The following is a 19,020-nucleotide window of genomic DNA, read 5'->3' as shown; positions in this document are numbered from 1 at the left end:
CACTGCGTGTACTTCTCTCCCAGTAAGCGTTAGCCAGCTTTAAACTTTGTGGATCTCCACTGGACGGAAAGGTTTGCGTTTCCAGTCTCAATGTGGCTGTTTCAACAGAGTAATGTAACTTTGAATGGTCCACAAATAGTAACTTCACTCTACTGCTGTTTACACAATAACTAGTGGTCCTCACTCATCAATGAGTGGGCAAATTTAGACATGGGAGCCAGTCAATTCGAGTAAAATTGTAACTGACAAGGGATAAAACCAATGGATTGTGCTGGGATGCGACTCTATGGGTGTGATTGGTTGCGCTTATAGACCAGCCCTTATTCGCTTGACCAATTAATGAAAGCTAAAGCTAACCGACAGCTACTTCGGCCAATTATAACGTTGGACTTCCCGGTAGGTGGGTCTCCGTGTAGAGGGGTGGGGTGTTCGAGGTCATTCAGTCCCTCTCTGATTCACTCTATCGGCGTGTGTGTGTGTTGAGGGAACGGGTAGTTGGAGTAAGGAATCGCCGGGCGCTAGTGCATCACGAATGCTTTTTTTTGGGAAAGGAACGCCGCTGAAAAATTACACCATAGACCGAAGAAGCGACCCCCGGTGACGACTTCTGTGAAAAGAATCTTTTCAACGCAGCGACTGCGCCACACGCACAGCCAGGCAAACGCAGCCGGGCTATCAAATGTTAGCCTACTAGCATCCCTGAAAACAGACGGGATCAAGGTGTTGATAGCTAGCCTCCCAGCTAATTGCCCATCAGCTAGCATCCTCAGCGGTAGCATCATTAGCTCGTTTCTCCTCGCGCACGTCGAGACCTCGCCATCGCTCGTGGCGGTCCCTTTTAGGTCGCGGCAATCAAATCCGACCCTGAGACAAAAACAGAGAGCGGTTCCTCCTCACTGGTGCTGGAGACGGCGTCTGCGTTGCATTAGTTGACACCATCACACCCAACCCCATCACCTCTGCCCCTCTTCCTCCACCCGAAACACTGGAAATCCACAAGCGGCCGGGTAGCGGCGAGGGGCCGGCGAAGCTGGGGGTGGTAACGCTACCGGACTCGCAGGGAGTCACAGCGGCTACAGACAAGCACAGCCGTGGGGATCTACCGACAAGTATGGACGGGCTGGCCGTGGAAGTTCGCGGCTCGAACGGGGCCTTCTACAAGGTAACCAGGTTACAAACGTAGTTTCTAGCTGTCCCAGTTAAAGTTTTGTTTCCTTCTCAAAACGTTAGGTTTCGCTCTTCTGAGCTCAGCTCTCGCTAACTGGTACTCTGCTAATGCTAGCGTGGGTCCACTCCTGACGAACAGGGATGGTTTTGCGTTCAATTAGGGCTGGCCATTGTGGTGTAGGCAGCTAGCCGTAGCTAGCAGTTAGGCTAGGCACACTTGACATCACCATGCATGGCCTATGTGTGTTCATTTTCTTTTATCACATGTCAGCGTGAAAACACGCTGTAAACAGTTTTGAAGCGACACACGGCAGGTCCGCTAATGAAACCCTGGATGGAAACATTTAAAAAGGGCAGCGAGCTGCTGATCAGACAGCTGTTGTGCAGCTCCTACGTGCAAGTGTGATGTGATGCTACATCAAAGCTCACATTCTTCATAATTGCTTTGTAGCCCAGCCCAGGTTTCAGCTACAGCGCTGTACCGCGTGTCTCATGTTTATTGCCCTGACTGACGCTTTTGGTTTCAATTCTGCCTGATTTTAAACAGAAAGATCACTTTCACATGCAGACACGTGACTTCAGGTCTTTGTTGTTGCTGTGTCACAGCTTGTTTACGACGTAACATTAAGATGGCAGCCAAACTATACTATCAAGCATGTTTTGGTTTGTTTTTTTTCTCAGATGTCTTAAGTGGTCAGGCTCACAGGTTTGGTTCTGCGAGAGATTGTAAGGTTTAAGGGGCAGCTTCAGACTGAGGAGACACTAAACCGTTTTGGGGGATAGGGAAATAAACCCTACTCACCCTCACCAACTCTGTCTAGTTTTAGAGAACATCTTTGATTCAGCTTTTTAGATAGCCCATTTCTTTGCCTGCGTCTTCAGTCTTTTTTTTCCTCAACCTTTCAGCTGGCCGGTGGAGCACATGGTGGGTTAGTGATGACCCTATATTTACCCTCCTCATGCTGCCTCACCTGTTGTTCTGGTTTACGGGGTGACAGTTTGGCTCTGGCGTCAAACACTTTCCACGAAACTCTGCTGTGTCCATTATTTCACAGCTCTTTCGGCCGATGTCATTGACACATAGCTGCGATTCTCTTTAGTGTATATTTTTGCCCTTGATGGAGGTGAGTGGGGTGAAAGCTTTGCTACTTTCCTCCTTTCCTGTCGTGATTGGCACATGGGTATAAAAGGATTTTATTCAATTCCACCACCATTCACCCCGTTACCACTTTGTTTTCTGTTGAGCTATGAATGGGCATCGTGTTTATTAAAGTGTCAGGAAAGTGGCACTCTATATGGTTTCTTTTGCAGCAGAAAACACAATGGGAAAACTGAGAAGACTAATTTTTAAACATTGTGACATTCCCTTTTTTCTCTATGTCACTGAAGCTTGTGCATTAAACTGCCTTCTTTTCATCTATTTATATTTTATTATAAGCCCAGTCTGATCAGTGGCTGGTTATATTGAAAAATCTGTGAGAGGAATATTGCAGACCTGGCATCTTTTCTCCAAATGATCTTAGTGACCACATGTGTGTGCTGGCCTAAGGCTGAAGTGTGGACACAGGCAACTGTAGTACAAACCTAGCAGTGCCTTGTGTAAGGGGCAGTTAACTTGACAGGGCATGCACACAGCTGTCTCACCACATGTGATCTGTGGAAACTGAAGGGTGATTACTTTGTAACTCCGATCGGTTGGCATTGCTGACTTCTGTGATAAAGGCCAATCTGCTCTGAAGCTGGAACCCTGCGATGACGTATAGTATAGAGGGATGGATGGTGTGAATGCTAACCAGGACCTTCTCAAAACTGAGGCAGTGGTGGTTAGCATTAATATCTGAGAGTAGACTGCAAAAAAATAAAAATGGTGTGACATCTATGCAACCAAAACCAAAGTGGCTTTAGAAAACTTTTAATGTGGTATCATGTTTCTGTCTTCCTGTATCATGATTCCCGTGTGGAGCTTATGTGTTCTCAGCATTTCCGTACCCAGGGCGCACACCCACACTTTGTTAAATTATTTAATAATTAATGCTATACATACTTTGTGACAGTAAATAATGGAGCACAAATCAGTTGCATCTCCAGTAATTGTCTTATCTTGCGGCTAGACCACAGCTGTGTCGTCTTGGATTGAAGGTACAGACTTAATTTCTGCTCTGCAGCCTTGATGAGCTACAGTGTAGCAGGTACTGGTGAAAGATGCCCCTCCAACACCAGAACCAGAACTATGTCACCGTTTGCTGCAGTCTAAGTCAGCAGGCTTGGATTTTGTCCTGTAGCCGGATGACATCAAACTGCTGCAACAGTGACCTGACCATCTAGCTGTAGGGAAAGTTGAAACAGAAAGGATCGAAGGCAAACTTTGAAATAAAAATGAATCTTGTAATTTATACTTAAATTAGGGTTTTTTTATAGGTATTTTTGTTTTTAATTCATAATCAATGAGAAACAAAATACTGCGGTATAAATTTATACCTCAGTATTTTGGAGCATCAGGATCTCCCTCGTGTCTAAACATTTATTTTATCCAGGTTCAGGTCAACATTAGCATCTTTCCAGCAGGTGAATCCCCACCCCCTACAGTACAAACCATCAAGAATACTTGTACAACCCCTCTGTCCCATATATGGTCGTGTCACACCGAGAGACGTGACACACCCACACCACAAATGGGGAGTAGGTTGCTTAAAATTTATGGCATGCTGAGACAGATCTGTGGACAGCCATGATGGACGAGTAGTAGGTTAAAGTGATCTCTCGTAATGGGCAGGCAAATGATTGTCCCCTATAGGCTGGCCCGGATGCCTGTACACGCACTCATTTGAACAGTCCTGTGTAAAATTGTTGTCTTTAAATCTCCCACACAAACACACAGTGAAGAGGGCTCGCTTCTGGATTTTAATTCTGTTGTTGTTTGCGCGTGTGTGTGTGTGTATGTGTGAGAGAGAGGGAGTGAGCGTGTGTGTGAGAGATTTCCCGGCTGTCTGTGCTGTCAGGAGGAGTCAGTGTTCCTCGTCACTTTATCCAACACAGAATTCACAGCCAGAGAATTGTGTCAGCGATGTGATGTCTTGGCTTCTAAAAAAGCCCAAGATGCGCTTTTTTTTTTTTTTTTCCCTTTTGTATTTCCAGTCACAGTATCAGTCTAACATTGCTCACAGCCGCCTGTGTTGTTTACATGTACACAAAAAAAAAAAATCAAATGCTCACAGCCCCACCCGTCTGTCTTTCTGTTGTGCATTCATGGGAATAAAAATTCTCTCTTTTGTCTTTTAGGGTTATATCAAAGATGTCCACGAAGACTCGCTCACAATTGTGTTTGAAAACAAGTAAGTATGCTCTTCCTGTGCACCTCTCCTGTTTAGCCTTAGCTGCAGTATGCCTGGTTTAGGATGTTGCAAGGCATCAAAAATTGTCCTGTTCAGCACCTGTGTTTGGCATGCAGCTGTCCATACATGTCTCTAACAGTTTTTTCACCTCCTGCTCTAACCCCCACCTCTCGCACCACCACCCTGGTGGCATGCTTTCCTATATTCCAAGCCCCACCTACTGTCCCCTTCTACCACCCCTCCACCACCCAACTCGTCCCTCTTTATCTACTTGGCTCAGCGTGTAGATCAGGGAGCTCCTAAAAATAGTGACCCATGGTATGTGCTTCGGGAGGGGTGGCAACAGGGTGGCCTGTGTCATTTTTGGGATCCATCCTTCCTTCTCCTTTTACTTTCCCTTAGCACAGCCATCTCTAGGCTTTACAGAGACTGGTCAGAAAAAGTAAATATTCAGTGACCCAATGCAAGAGGTTTTTGTTTTGTTTTGTTTTTTTTGTGTGTGGCCTTTTTCAGCCTTACTGCACAACGCAGTGAAGAGTGACAGGAAAGCGGAGGGAGGGAGGGAGGGAGGGGGAGGAGAAAGGGGAAGACATGTGGCAAAGGGCCACGGGTCAGACTCAAATCCGGCCATTCGCCCTGCTCGTCCCGGTGCAAGAGGCCTTTGGGTGAAAATGCTTTGTTGAAATCAGAAGACGATGGCCAGAGTGTTACACAACAATAGAATGGCAACAGTAACTAGTAATAACTGCTTGTTCAAGCAAGGTATGCATAACCTGATGAACCTTGAAGCACACAGGCTACAGCAGCAGAAGACCACACCAGGTGCATCTCCTGCCAGCTAAGAACAGGAAACTGAGGCTGCAGTTAGCACAGGCTGACCGATGGCAGATTAGAGAAAATTGGAAAATCACTGCGGAGGAGTCCAAGACTGAGGAGTCTTGGATTTGGTAGGGCATAAACAAAAGGATGGATCCCATCCTGCCTTGTGTCAGGGAGTCTAACCCAATATTGGCACGGTGTATCAAAGAGAGTGGCTGGTGAGTGTGGTTTGGTTGGTTTGTTGTAGCTCAAGTATAGTACAGCTGGATTTTGTGCTTATGTTGTTCTATTACACAAACACGAACAACAAGTCTTGATACTCTTTGTCCTGGGGTGACTGTAGAGGATAAAAATTTAAACATCAGGATATTTGTATGCCTTTGGTTTGTTTTGTTATCGATGTTAAAGCATTGTTGCTACTTTCTATAATAAAAGCTCCACCCACACCACATAATAAAGCTCCACCCACAAAAACCAAAACAAAACACAAAGGAGGATGGAAGCTCTCAAAAGAAAAGTCCTATAAAAACTTAGTTGAGAGATCAAACTGAATGAGCTGCTATATACTGTATATTAATCTCAAGCTTTAGGTTTTGCAAGTCTTTCACTTTTCTGCTTCTGAGTCATTTTTAAATTCTTGTTGAGTGTAAAATGACAACTTTTCCACTTACTGACCAGCCAGGGTCCCTGGGCTTCCTCATTAAACCTAATGAACCTTTAAAACTGTTATTGTTATTATGTCTGTAAATGTGCTACACAGCAGTGAGTGGGTAATACGTACCCATACCATTACAATCCGAGTGTGACGTGACTTAGAAGAGCTTCAGCCAACAGCGTTTCATTTACCTGTGATTGTCGGTAGGTTGACAAGTGTTTTGTCTCCTCCACAGCTGGCAGCCAGAGAGACAGTTGCCCTTCAGTGACGTGCGGTTGCCTCCTCCAGCCGACTATCACAAGGAAATTGGTGAAGGAGAGGAAGTGGAGGTGAGGCCTGGCTCTTTGCATATGTCTGACTCAGCTCATACACATAAATTTTCCGACATTATGTCTCAAGGCCTTGTTTTTCACTCCGACAGTCAGATAATTATTCGCCGATACTTTTCACCTGTCGTTTCAAAAATCCTGGAAAATTCTGAAGTCTTTGATAGGTACACATTTTAGATCACATATACTTTTTTCCACATTATTAATTGGAAGTACTTACAGTTTATGTTATGTGATGTATATTATCACATAGTCTGCTATACACCCAGTGATTTCAGACATGACCTGAGTTCCTGAGGCTCATTTACAAAGCCTGAAGTTTGAATCATGGATCTTGATATAATGATTAAATACGTTACAGGTCACATCTAAAACACATTGTATATAAAATGTGTGCATATGTGTTTCTATTGCTGTGGGTGATGTTGTATTCAGACCCAATAAACGTGTTTTTGACCGTTTCTCTAACAGCCAATGAAAGAAGCAGTTCCTTCCAAAGTTAATCCGCTAGCTGGAATCATTTAACAGTAACAAACAGGAAGTTGTATAAAAAGCATCAAATACTGTGTGGCAGAGTTTATTGGACTGTTGAATATGTGCTTATCCATCAAGTAACTGTTTAAATGTGTTGTGTTCAGGCTTTTATAAACATGGTTTGGTCTGCAGTCTTTTACGAAGGACTTAAAAAGCATTTCTAAAACGATAGCATAGATCCAGCCCACACGCTTTTTACAGAGTGACATAGTTAAATTAGAATTTTTGTCACTAATGTGAGTTTAACAATCCTGACTGAGATCTGAGGACCCCGCAGATCATTTAAGTGTTGCATTCGATTGTTTTGAGATGTCTCCATAACTGAAACACGTCCCAGTCGTGAAGACCTCTCATCTGCATCTATTTAGCATTAAGAGTTTTGTTTTTGTTTTCATGGAAATGCAAGTTTAAGGACACGTGGCTCTAGATAAAAAGTACCAGAAATGTCTCGTTGCAACGGTTTTTTAAGGTGTGCCAAAAATCTTTTAAAGTTGGGACTATGGGAGTTATAGATGTGGAATCCACATAATATTAGTGGGAGCTGTTCATACAAGTGTTTCGTTAAGTTTTTACTAACCACTAAACTAATACCTGAGGTGTCTTGGGTTAAATTAGTCCCATTCAAAGTCAAACAGCTTCATTCTCTCTTTTCAAGGTGATGCTTTTTATTTATTTATTTAATTTTTAGTCTTTTTTTTTTTTTTAAAGTGGATGAGCGTGTTTCTGTCTTTTGTCTGTGGTTCAGCTTTTATTCGCTGTCTCTCCAGGTTTACTCCAGGGCCAACGAACAGGAGCCATGCGGCTGGTGGCTGGCGCGGGTCAGAATGATGAAGGGAGAAGTAAGTGTTTGCTGAGAGTAAATCTTTGAACAAGTGAGATAAGTGGGTAAACACACAAACTGAAATTATATTTCCTGCTCTTATATAATAAAGCAAGAGTGACTAGTATGTATAACATCCTCTACCTTTGCGTTTCAAGCCCTGTTTGAACGTCTGCCCATCATTAGACAACACTTCAGTACATTTTAATACACAGTTGTTCTTTTAATCCAGCCTAATCTTTGTTTTGTGGATATGTTGAAAACTCAATAGTTACTTCCTGTTTCTAAGTTCCTGAGGCTTTCACTGAGCTGTTCAGCTGAAAGGAACTATCATAATTGAGAAGACGATATCACGCAGCGGTGATAGAATCCACCTAGGTCAGCTTCCTCTCTGTTTATTAATCAGTAAGCAGTCGTCTTTCACTTTGCCTCTGGCTGTACTGCCAGTAAGTCTTTATGGAGCTCTGAGTACTGCAGTATGCTGTGTGTAAAATAAATATAGGCCAGTAGTAAGAAGTGCTGCTGGGTAATGGGCCCAAAGAGTTTGTCCTAATCGACTCTGACATTGTACATTCAAATTACCTGTCCTGTTCACTCGGTGTGTCTTCTGCACCCTGACCTATTGTGTCAAAGTGGATTTGCACGGGACCAGTCTTTTTAAAATTTTTCAGATAATTACAAGGAGCTCTGACTCTCAGGCACCAGCTGCAGGTTGAATAGTGGGTCAGTGGGATATGGAAAGGACAGCTATGCAGGGCTAATGTGCCAAGGGAGCTGCTGCTGCTGCTGTAGTGCTGTTATTTGGAGCAGTCTGATAAGAGCCTGCAGGAATGTCTAGCATTGACTGATGGCTTTAATTCAGTCCTTTGAGCGTGGAGTGTGCAGTGTTGGTCTTGCTGCTGCACTTTTTCTGCACTACTTGTCGTGTTTTTCTGTATCTTTACTCTCATGCATCTTCTTTCACTTGATTTTATGTATATGAAATAGAAGAAAGTAGCAACAGAGTGTAGTTTTATTAGCAGCAAGACGCAGAGGTGCATCTCGAGACATCTTTGACTCCATCGGAGCTTTATATATCTGTGTTTTTGTCTACTTTATTAAAAATCTGTATCTCCCGTGTTGTTTTCAGTTCTATGTGATCGAATATGCGGCGTGCGACGCCACGTACAACGAGATAGTCACGTCAGAGCGCATCAGGCCTCTAAACCCCAACAGCCCTGCCTCTCGAAACACCTTCCACAAGATCCCCATCCCCGTCCCAGAAGACCTGAGGGACATGTGAGTCCTGCATATAAACAACCCCTCACTCATGCCTCTACACATCCAAGCACTTTGCTCCCTTAGAGTTCTCATATGTTGTCAGCAATCATGCGTGTAATGATGATTCGGTGGTGCCAAACGAATAACGAGATCGACCCTGCTCTGGATTGTTTTATCGACAGCTGTGCAAACGACAACATTCACAAAGACTTCAGGAAAGCAATCGGAGCCAACTGCATCTTCTACAGTGCCCAAACACATGAGCTCATCGTGCTGGTTAGTACTCTGAACACACACTTCAGCAGACGCCTCCTGATCAAGTTAATGGCCTTGTTTTATGTCATCACGTGAAGGAATGATGCAAAGCAGCAGCAAAAAATCTCACTCGCAAATGTGAACATCAGGGAAGGCAGACAGACGAAGAGATGTGAATCCAGATAATGCTGCTAACATTATATGCACAAAAGTACTGTACCGTATACACACACTGCTACTTTGTGACTGAGTGTGTAGACATTCATTCACAAATGTTTGTAAAGGCTATAGGACTGTATACTTCTGCTAATGCTTCTGTATTTAAGAAATATAAGCGATCCCCTGAAAGTAAACAGTTTTAAGTCGAGCTCACTAGATGACTAACTTTTAAAAACATCTTAAAATCCAAACTCCTGGATGTTTGGGCCCAGCGTAGGGATATTTGAATCATGGAATAATTCAACTACAACTGTGTCATAGTGATGGCAAAGAGTTTACATTTCAGCTCCAGAAAGAGCATTTTAGCAGTGCTTTGGATTGTGGTCAATAAAGAGAAGTGTCAATCGTAAATTGCGAAGACCTTAAGTCTTATAAATTTGCTAGAGCTGAATAACTTTACCAGAAAAAAGTCTGGCCACACAGCAGCCGTTCTGCAATGCTTTATTTGGGCAGTTATTTTAAAGCATTATCTCAATTAAAAAAACATCTATGGGCCTGCTAGAGAACTCTGATAAAAGCCACTTAAAAATGTGAAGCCTTTGGCCCAAAATAAACTTTTAAAAACCTTTTTTTAATTTCCCTCTCCTTAAAGTTTGACTTCTACCACCATCTTTTACCGCTGTAGAATTAACCCAAATTTCAGTTCAGGGCTCTCTAATAAGGGGTTCATGCCCTACACATCCCGGATGACTGTCTGTTGTGGTTTAGGAACATGTTTTTCAAAGCATTTCTTGCTCTGGGCATTGAATGTCTGTTCTGTCTGGATCGTCTTTACGAGTCGGTTATGGCTTTTGTTGTATTAGTTTACCTGATTCTGAACCTTTGTTGCCTTGTGTGTCTTATGTTGTGTCTTCAGTCCACAAATGAAACCACAGTAAAGCGTGCAGCTCTTCTGAGCGACATGCATTTCCGGAGCATCCGTACCAAGCTTATGCTAATGTCCCGCAATGAAGAAGCCACCAAACATTTGGAGGTAATACATTCTGTCAACTACATGTGTCTCCCTGATCATTTAAATCCTAGCCATGCATCTTGGCAAGCAACCTTGCGTTTCCCCTCTCCTAGACAAGTAAGCAGTTAGCATCGGCGTACCAAGAGGAGGTGAGGGTCAGGGAGGACCTGATGGGCCTCGCCATCGGCTCCCACGGTGCCAACATCCAGCAAGCGAGGAAGGTGCCTGGTGTTACAGCGATCGAGCTGGAGGAGGAAAGCTGCACGTTCAGGATCTATGGAGAGGTACGCTGGTTAAGGAGGCTTTCTGCTGCTGTTTTTGGAGAAGCAAGCAGGAGAAAACAAATGATCCTTTTTTACATACAGCACTGACAGTTCACTGTTAGTGAATGTAGGTGGGCAAATATCATCTGAAGCACTGAAACCATAACATTTGTTTGGTTCTCTTTTACTATTTTAAAACTTTAATCCTGATTGGATCAATGGAATAACAATTCAGTTGATCCATTCAGGCTGTTGCCAGTGTGAGATGGCAATTATAGGCTAATTAGCGACATGAGGTGATTTATTGGATGTAGGGATGTCTTAAAACATAAGATTATGAGTGATGGATTGAGAATATTGACTCTTCACAGTTTTTGCCAGTGCGTAGAAATGCAGAGAAACTAAACTGCCTGCTTGTCAAAGTCTGTGTTCAGATTTGGACTTTGGTCTTAAACTCAATTAGTGTTTACCCTACCGTTGCCAGTCACCCCCGCCTGCCCCAGAAGCCACTGGAGATAATAATTTAAAAACATGCATAATAATAATGAAACAGATTTTAATTACTTTATCTAATTAATGTGAGAGTTGCATTAAGCACTAACTTTTTAGATTGTATATTTGGTCACTAGACTTGTGCATGTGGCTGTTATTGAATGAGAGAGGGCAGCACAGCAGGCAGAAGTTAATGAGAACTCGCTAGCTTACAACGAACGGATAAATGCAGAAGTACTGCAAACATCCGAGTCTGAGCAAAGCTGTCAGAGTCCTGGCTAGAGCAGCACTGCTTCCACAGTGTGTCCGTCTTCCCCCCCGACATTCAACCGGTCACAGTAGAATGCTGCACCTCTCTGAGCCTGGTTCTGTAGGAGGGTTCTTCCTGTTAAAAGGGAGTTTTTCCTTCCCACTGTTGCCAAGTGGTTGTTGAAAAGGAGTCATTTGATTCGTGGGATTTTTCTCTGTATTACTGTAAGGTAGAGACACCTGTTGATGGGATTTAGTGCTGTATAAATAAAATTGAAACTTCATAAGGGCCACGGTTCTTTTTTTAGTGCAGAATAATGCACTGAAACGGAATAAAAACTTTTTGCTGTGCATACTTTCATTTTGGTTCTTATGTGCCGTACACTGCATTGTTTGTGTTGTTACAGACCCCAGAGGCAGTGAAGCAGGCCAGAGAGTATCTCGAGTTCAAGGAAGACTACTTTCAGGTACCCAGGAACCTTGTAGGTGAGTGAACAACATAACATTCCTGAGTTCATTTTGCTGCTGACATTCTGCTTCATCACCACACCATATTCCTGATTGGAACATTCTTTCACCCTTTCCGCTTTCCCCGTTGCGCAGGCAAAGTCATCGGCAAAAACGGCAAAGTCATCCAGGAGATTGTGGACAAGTCGGGCGTGGTCCGTGTCAGGATCGAGGGAGACAACGACAAAAAGCTTCCCCGCGAGGAGGTAGGCAGGCAGGGGGCTGGCAGGGACGACACTGCCAGCAGCAAAGAGGTGAATGGACCGATCGGCTGCTCTCCCAGACCCTCCTATAACCTCCCCAACCCTCCCCCCTCCACCATCCATCTTCCCTCGTCTCTCCAATCAGAAAAGCTACTTAACTGCAGCAGCGTGCAAGCGTCCCATGTGCTGTCTGCTTTGACTCTGTTCGTTCTGCTGCTGCTTTGTATCTTGTTTTGTCACAGAGTTTGCTTTGCTTTCCACACACAGCCCACTGCACAGCATATATGTTATACTGGGCTGGTTAGCCAACTGTGGTCTGATGGGTTGGTATGCTCCTGTTGAGTGTGCAATTTAAGTATATAGTTGCTCATTGTTTAAACTGATGATTATCTGTTTCCTTTCTTTAAAAAAAAAAAAAAAAAAGACCTTCAGCTTTTAATTCCTCCCCCACTCTCTGCTGTTGTTTCAGGGCATGGTTCCCTTTGTGTTTGTGGGAACCAAGGAGAACATCAGCAACGCTCAGGCTCTGTTGGAGTACCACGTGTCCTATCTCCAGGTTTGTCAGTCTTCCATTTTTACCAGTAGATGGCACCACTGCTTTTTGTTTTTTGTCTTTTTTTTGTGACAGAAAAAGATAAAAACAGTGTATTTTCTGTCTCTGCCACCTCGACTTTATTTGAATACATGTGTTCATCCCACAACAATTATTTCTTCTTCTTTGGGAACGTGGAGTAGGTGTGTATCGGTCACCTGTCTCTCGACTTTCCAGCTCCACATGAGGAAAGCTGCTGAGAGATCCTTATTTTGCCCTTACCTCATGTGCTTTTATAAATAGCTCCTCTCTACGGGATGGGGTGGAGAGTATGCCTGAGTATAGATTACCAGCTATCTGGACCCTCAGTGTTCAAAAATAACATCAGACCCCCTCCTGTCGCCCCTCCCTTCCTTCACACTTCCCTTGAGGTTCAGCTGTCATTGGTGGAGACAGCTGTCACACCGTGAACTGAGACCTTTCTCCCCACTAAATCCTCCTCTAGATCACCCACTTCTAAACTGCCATTAGTCACCACTGCCCACTCATCTACTATTTAAAAAAAAAAAAAGCTTTTAATTTATTGAAGGTGTCATCAAATTTGATAAACTGATACCTTTAAGTTTATCCCTGCTGTCAAGTTGTTTTATTAGAGGGCTGTGGGAGAGGTTATCGGTTTATTGGCTGTTGCTTATGTGGTATCCTCTCCAGCAAGATGATACAGAGATCCAACCAACTGGACAATCTCTGCAGAACCACTCAGCATCTGTGACTTGAACTGACTGAGAACATGTGAGCAAGCAGACTGTGGAGCTCTTTGTTATCCTTTAGAGATTTAGTAAAGGGGGGGGGGTGCATTTCTAAAAGTGTAAAGGCAGCAGTTTGCTTAAAAAAAAGAGACTGTAATTGATGGCAGGCATGCCTGTGTCTGTGTGACAGATACAGCTGCTTGTTCAACCCTCGACTATGAATTAATGTTTATCGCAGTCAGCCGGTCCATCTGTTAAAAATCACTAGGTGAACACAAGTGGGTGTTCTGTGAGAATGCTCAGGTTGAACTTCACCAATTGCTGCCACCTAGTGGTGAGCAGTAGGCTTATTAAGAGAACCAAAGCAAAGCAAGGCCCACAACGGATGGGAGCTCTAGGCCCAACAGAATAATCTTGTGTGAGTGGACTCTTGAGTCCTTTCTGTTCGCGGAACAGGCTCTTAAATGCGATTTGTCCCCGACCTGTAGGAGGTGGAGCAGCTGCGCCTTGAGCGCCTGCAGATTGACGAGCAGCTCCGTCAGATCGGGGTTGGGTACCGCGCGCCTACCGGCCGAACCGGGGGCCCTGGTGTTGATCGAGAGAAAGGCTACCTGACAGATGAAAGCACCAATTCACTCCACACTCGAACCTACGGGGGCCGCGGCAGAGGGCGAAGGGCCTCCAACAGTCAGTACTCCGGATATGGTGAGAGTTACAGAGTTCAAATTTGACTTTAACGTGCGGTTGTAATAATACAATACAGTAATAGTACAACATAAGATTCAGTCATGAAATAAATTAAAAATAATTTTTTATTTGATTGTCTACCTAATGCAGGCACAAACTCTGAGCTGTCCAATGCCTCTGAGCCAGAGGACCTCACCGAGCGAGACCAGAGGCCCCGTGGAATAGGCAACGATGAGAGGGGATCCCGACGGGGTGGTAGGGGCCGAGGATCCAACTCAGGACGAGGTCGCGGAGGGCCAGGATCCAAGCCTTCGAACTCAATCAGCTCAGGTAACCCTCTTTGTACCTAATGACACATATGGCATCTCTTTTCTCCCAAAAGATCATAACAAAGAATGGGAGAAACAATTTTCTTCTCTTTACAGCTGTCTGAAGCCCGAGCTTGCAGCTTACTTGAGCTGACTTCTTTATTTATGACTGCTAAGTTTAACATGAACATCCACCTTAGTAACAGTCTATATAAGAACTTTAAGATTAAGAAACCAAATGTATTTTTGGTGCAAGCAGCTACTGAAGATTTTCCGAGAAGCAGCGGGCAAGCAGTTTTTTGTAATTGAGCCTGAAAGGTGTGGTCCTCTTAATGAAGTGAAGAGGAAAAACCTGAAAAACCTCTAAGCTTCATCCTTCAGTCAGAAAAGGTTTACTGCAGGTCGTTATGTTAAAACTGCACTCATTAAATGGAAGAAATGATACACAAGTGTTAAACTATTGTTTTGTCACCTGAACAGTACTGAAGGACCCAGACAGTAATCCATACTCCCTGCTGGAGGGTGAAGGAGAGCTGGCTGACGCAGACATCAGTGAAGGCATGGGAGACCGCCGCAGACGATCCCGCCGCCGCCGGAACGACCAGGAGCCCAGTGTCATGGACGCAGCTGCAGAGTCGGACAGCCAGGCCGGCCCGAGTGAGAACGGACTAGGTGAGAGTTGCGGTGGTGCGTTCTCCTTGTTGAAACTTGTTGCCGTGCGTTCGTGGTTAGTCGAGCAGAAATCCGAAACTTTTGGAGGGAGATGATCTACATTTTCTAATTTGACTGTTAGATGAAGAAGCCCGGCCTCAGCGCCGCAACCGAAGCCGCCGCCGCCGTAACCGTGGCAACCGCCCAGAGGGAGGTTCAACCAGCCGTGACAGACAGCCAGAAAGTGGTGAGTTGCTGTCCTTTTACTAGTTTAGCTATTTTACTTTCCACTTTCAGAATGAACACACCCCAGCTGCTGTTCTAGCTAACAGACTTCAATGTTTCCAGTGACTGTTGCTGACTACATATCCCGCGCCGAGTCCCAGAGCAGACAGAACCTGCCCCAGAAGGAAAACCACGCTGCCCCTGAGCCCAAGGTACAAGCTGACATATGCACAGACACTATCCCCCCCCACCCCCGATGTTTCGGTTATATATCGGCTACATTTTGAAGTTCATTTTGTCATTTGCGTTCATTCTAAGTGAATGAGGTGATTGATTCACCAGAGGACAGTTCCTCTCACAGAGCAGGCTGAACTTAGCCAGGCTATCTTTGCTTTTGCTGCCATGACAGAAACTAAAACGCCCCTCAGAGATAATCTCTCACAGCATTGGTTATCACCTTTCTTTCTTAACGCTACGTTCACCAAGGCAGCAGAGCAGAACAAGGGCTACTGCAGTTTTAGCTTGTTCATGAGATGAAGCACTCAGGGTGAGGGCAGCTATTATGTACTTAAAAAAGCATAGTTACACCGTGTTCCCCTCCTGCTTGCAGAAAAATGATCTAATTCTGTGGTAAACAAGGCAGTGATCTCAGCTTTAGCTCAGTGACAATTCTCACTTTGATCTACGTTTTTCACCCACAGGAGAACGGCACCACCGCCAAGAAGGAAGAGCGAACGCCCTCGAAGCGTTCCCCCAGCAAAGGATTGACCTCGCCCAGCGAGACCCTGACCTTGGTCAACGGGGTCTCATAAAGAGACGAGCGAACCCTTGCGAACCCAAGTCTAGAGCAAGACTCCATGGCAAACTCTGTCCCTGCTTGCATTAACTTAAACCTTAAACAGATGAGTGAAAAAGTACCTGACAAAATACCTGAGTTCATACTACGAGAGTGAAAAAGTACAAAAAAACGACAAACGCATCTACTTAAAACCACACGTTAACGGTGTATGCTATCCTATCTATCAGTACTTAGTGCTTATTTAAAAGAAAAAAAAGAGGAAAAAAACAACTAGCTTGCCAAAAAAGAGCTGGTGGATATGACTTGATTTTTAAAAATACTGAAACACGAGAAACAGGACGAGACGTTTTTTTTTTTTTTGTTGTTGTTGTTGTTGTTTGTTTTTTGTTTTGAACTGTTTGTCTTTATTTCTGTTAATGTTAATTTTGTTCATTGTTTATCACTGGTTTCGACTCGGCGGTCGCTCTCTCAACCAAAACAGACGCATCTCTTTATAACGGTGTTTAAAGTGCACACAGGAGAGATGTAAAGCTGTATGAGCAGACAGTCCGGCTCATGTGACGCCATGTTCGCACACTGAACCTGGGAGTGAAGACGGATTGGAATACAGATAGACATTGTGCCTTGAATTTGAAAAACAAATATATATATATAAACACATAAAACAAAAAAACAAAAAAAACTTGAGTTTTTTTTTTTTTTTTCCATTAAGTTTGTTTTTGAGGGGAAGAAAATGAGTTCTTCTTCCAGGTTTTTTTTTTTTTTTTTTTTTCTGTTTTTGGTTTGAAGGAGAGAACAGATCTGTGAGGGAGTGATGAGGAAAAACAAAAAAAAGAGGATGCAGAAACAGATGGCGTGGGCCGATGTGAGGAAAATTCAATCTGGTGCCAAACGCGAAATTCAAGGCGCTTGTTCTCATTCCGCGTAGAACGGACGCGTTAGGGGAGGTAAGTGTGGGGGAATGGAAGAGGAGCGGGGTCGGCGCGTGTGTCTGTCTGTGTGTGAACAGTTGAGACATTTGGCAACAACAAAAATTTTAAACTGAGAGCGGATGACGTGGGGAAAACCTAACGTAGCCCCGAGGGGCGTTGTCACGGCATGCGTCTCTTCCTCCTCTCGCCTGTTTCAGGTCCTTGGAATTGTTCCAGGGCCGGCACCCCGGTGCAGCCCCGCAAACAGGATGGGCTGAGACCAGACCGACCGCACACTTGAACTGTTAAGATTTCGACTTAGAGAGAACTACACCGTGCCTCTTTCTGTGTCAGAGGGGCGGCGGCGCTAGCTTCCAGCCACACTTAGTGTCTTGATTAAAACCACTGCAGTGCACAGCTCCAGACGCACACGAAAGGGGGGAGGGAGCGCGACCACCTTTTCTGGGACGGGTGCTGCTAGTGACGTGGGAAGGGGTGGGGAGAGCCTGGAGACTGCAGACTGTGGGAACGGGACAGCTTAAAATGACATGAGAGCCACACGACACACAGGCCCACATTTACAGGTACACACACACCAGGTCGGCGTGGTTGCCCGCGTAGTGCAAAAGTAGAGGACCCAAAAACTCTGAGCGAGCGAGGTTGTCCGTCTTTTGTACCTGGCGGTTTGGGGTAATTTTTTATTTGTTTTCTTTGTTTTCGGCATACGGAGTAAGAGACGGACTCGAAAACCTCAGCGGCTCTCTGCTCATGTTGTTACTGTTGTCTTGGTTGTCGCTCTCAAGTTCTTTTTGTTGCTCTTTCCACATCGTAGAAAATATGAAATAAAAAACTGAAGTGAAATCAACCTCTTCTGTGGAGATGAACTTTGATTTCTCTTGTCTTGTGAGTTTGCAGTCTATTTTTCTAACTTGCATGGCCATTCGAGTAGTAGGTGGTGCCTGTCCTGTGCATGAGGAAAAAAGGGGTGTTGTTAATCTGACTTACAAAGCCATTGTTTCATTCACTAGAATTGCTGCTAATGTACACACTGAATGTCCAACTAACGTAGAAACTCTACCATGAAGAGAGGAAAAAGAACTATTTGTGACTGATTTTTCTGTTTTTTTTCTCTCTCCCCCTCCAATACTTATATATCTGCCCAGACCCCCAACCCCCCACACACACTCTGTTGGCGGGTACGAGTCAGGAAGGGACCGGTTCCTTTTACTTACAAGTTTTCAGAGTTTCAAAAGTGTTAAATTGTGAAATTACAAAGGGCGACATTGTGCATGACAAGCAAGCATCCACATGACCAAAGGTTTTGAGAGACAGACGAATGGGAGTGTGGTTGACTCAAGATGACCCAGATGCTGCTGTTTTACATTTCTGCTCACCTGTATGTTGTGTTTTTAGAGGATGATCGAACACTTGAGTATTTGTACCTTGGTTCAGTTGCATGTGTGCGAGTGGAGGATGAAGCCTTGCGTGGTATGTTTGTGTTTACCTTTATACCTCATTGTGTGAGTACTGTATTCCCTAATGTATCTGTATCCCTCGCGTCCTGTTGAAAGACTGCTGCGTGTGTGTGTGCGTGCGCGCACGTGCGTCTGCGTGGATGCTGGTTGTACAGTCGACTCCTCACTCTGTCAGATTTTGTCTCTGGTTTTCTCACTCATGTTCTGATGGCAATAAAGGACTTTTCATTGTTTGGTATACATTTTTTTTTCTTTTTAACATATACGAAACAAACCACATTAGATTAGGATGTTATGTTGATGCGAGTGTACTTCAGTGTAATAATTAGGGGACGATCACAATGGTGTCTTCTGAGTTGTAAAAAGAAAAATTATGGATGATATAACTGTTCCTACTGCAGTGTTAAATTTGTCCCAGGCTATTTTAAGCAAGCCTATTTTGAATTTAAAGAAGCATCGTCTGTTATTTCCAGTATTTGGTTGGCCATTATCTCACACCCCCCCCTCCTACCCTCTTTTTCATTAAAAGTTTTTCAGTAAATGAGCATAGTGAGGTTTAATTAGATGTGAGGAAAATCTTTCAAAGAACCATTTTTGCACCTGAAAGAACAGATTTTTAAAGGGATT

The 19,020-nt window shown here is 44.2% G+C and overlaps 1 protein-coding gene across 2 annotated transcripts; it reads left to right on the top strand.

The window, feature by feature from the left end:
• Positions 1 to 440: 440 nt before the first annotated feature.
• fxr2 (FMR1 autosomal homolog 2) lies at positions 441 to 18,631 on the top strand. Of its 2 annotated transcripts, none has more exons than XM_076881956.1 (17): positions 441 to 1,162; positions 4,447 to 4,499; positions 6,209 to 6,302; positions 7,604 to 7,675; positions 8,786 to 8,934; positions 9,099 to 9,192; positions 10,247 to 10,363; positions 10,456 to 10,626; positions 11,754 to 11,832; positions 11,950 to 12,059; positions 12,526 to 12,612; positions 13,826 to 14,042; positions 14,175 to 14,354; positions 14,813 to 15,004; positions 15,126 to 15,230; positions 15,332 to 15,420; positions 15,910 to 18,631. In XM_076881956.1, the coding sequence occupies exons 1-17, from the start codon at positions 1,112 to 1,114 to the stop codon at positions 16,018 to 16,020; spliced, it is 1,971 nt and encodes a 656-aa protein (XP_076738071.1). In that variant the 5' UTR covers positions 441 to 1,111; the 3' UTR covers positions 16,021 to 18,631. The 2 variants fall into 2 exon arrangements, with proteins under 2 accessions (XP_076738071.1, XP_076738070.1); XM_076881955.1 differs by having other exon boundaries at positions 11,950 to 12,107.
• The last annotated feature ends 389 nt before the right edge of the window (positions 18,632 to 19,020 follow it).

Source organism: Maylandia zebra, linkage group LG3 (assembly GCF_041146795.1).
Source record: "Maylandia zebra isolate NMK-2024a linkage group LG3, Mzebra_GT3a, whole genome shotgun sequence".
Lineage (NCBI taxonomy): Eukaryota > Metazoa > Chordata > Actinopteri > Cichliformes > Cichlidae > Maylandia > Maylandia zebra.
Note: the sequence above shows the minus strand (reverse complement) of the source record. Positions and strands in the feature narration are given on the sequence as shown.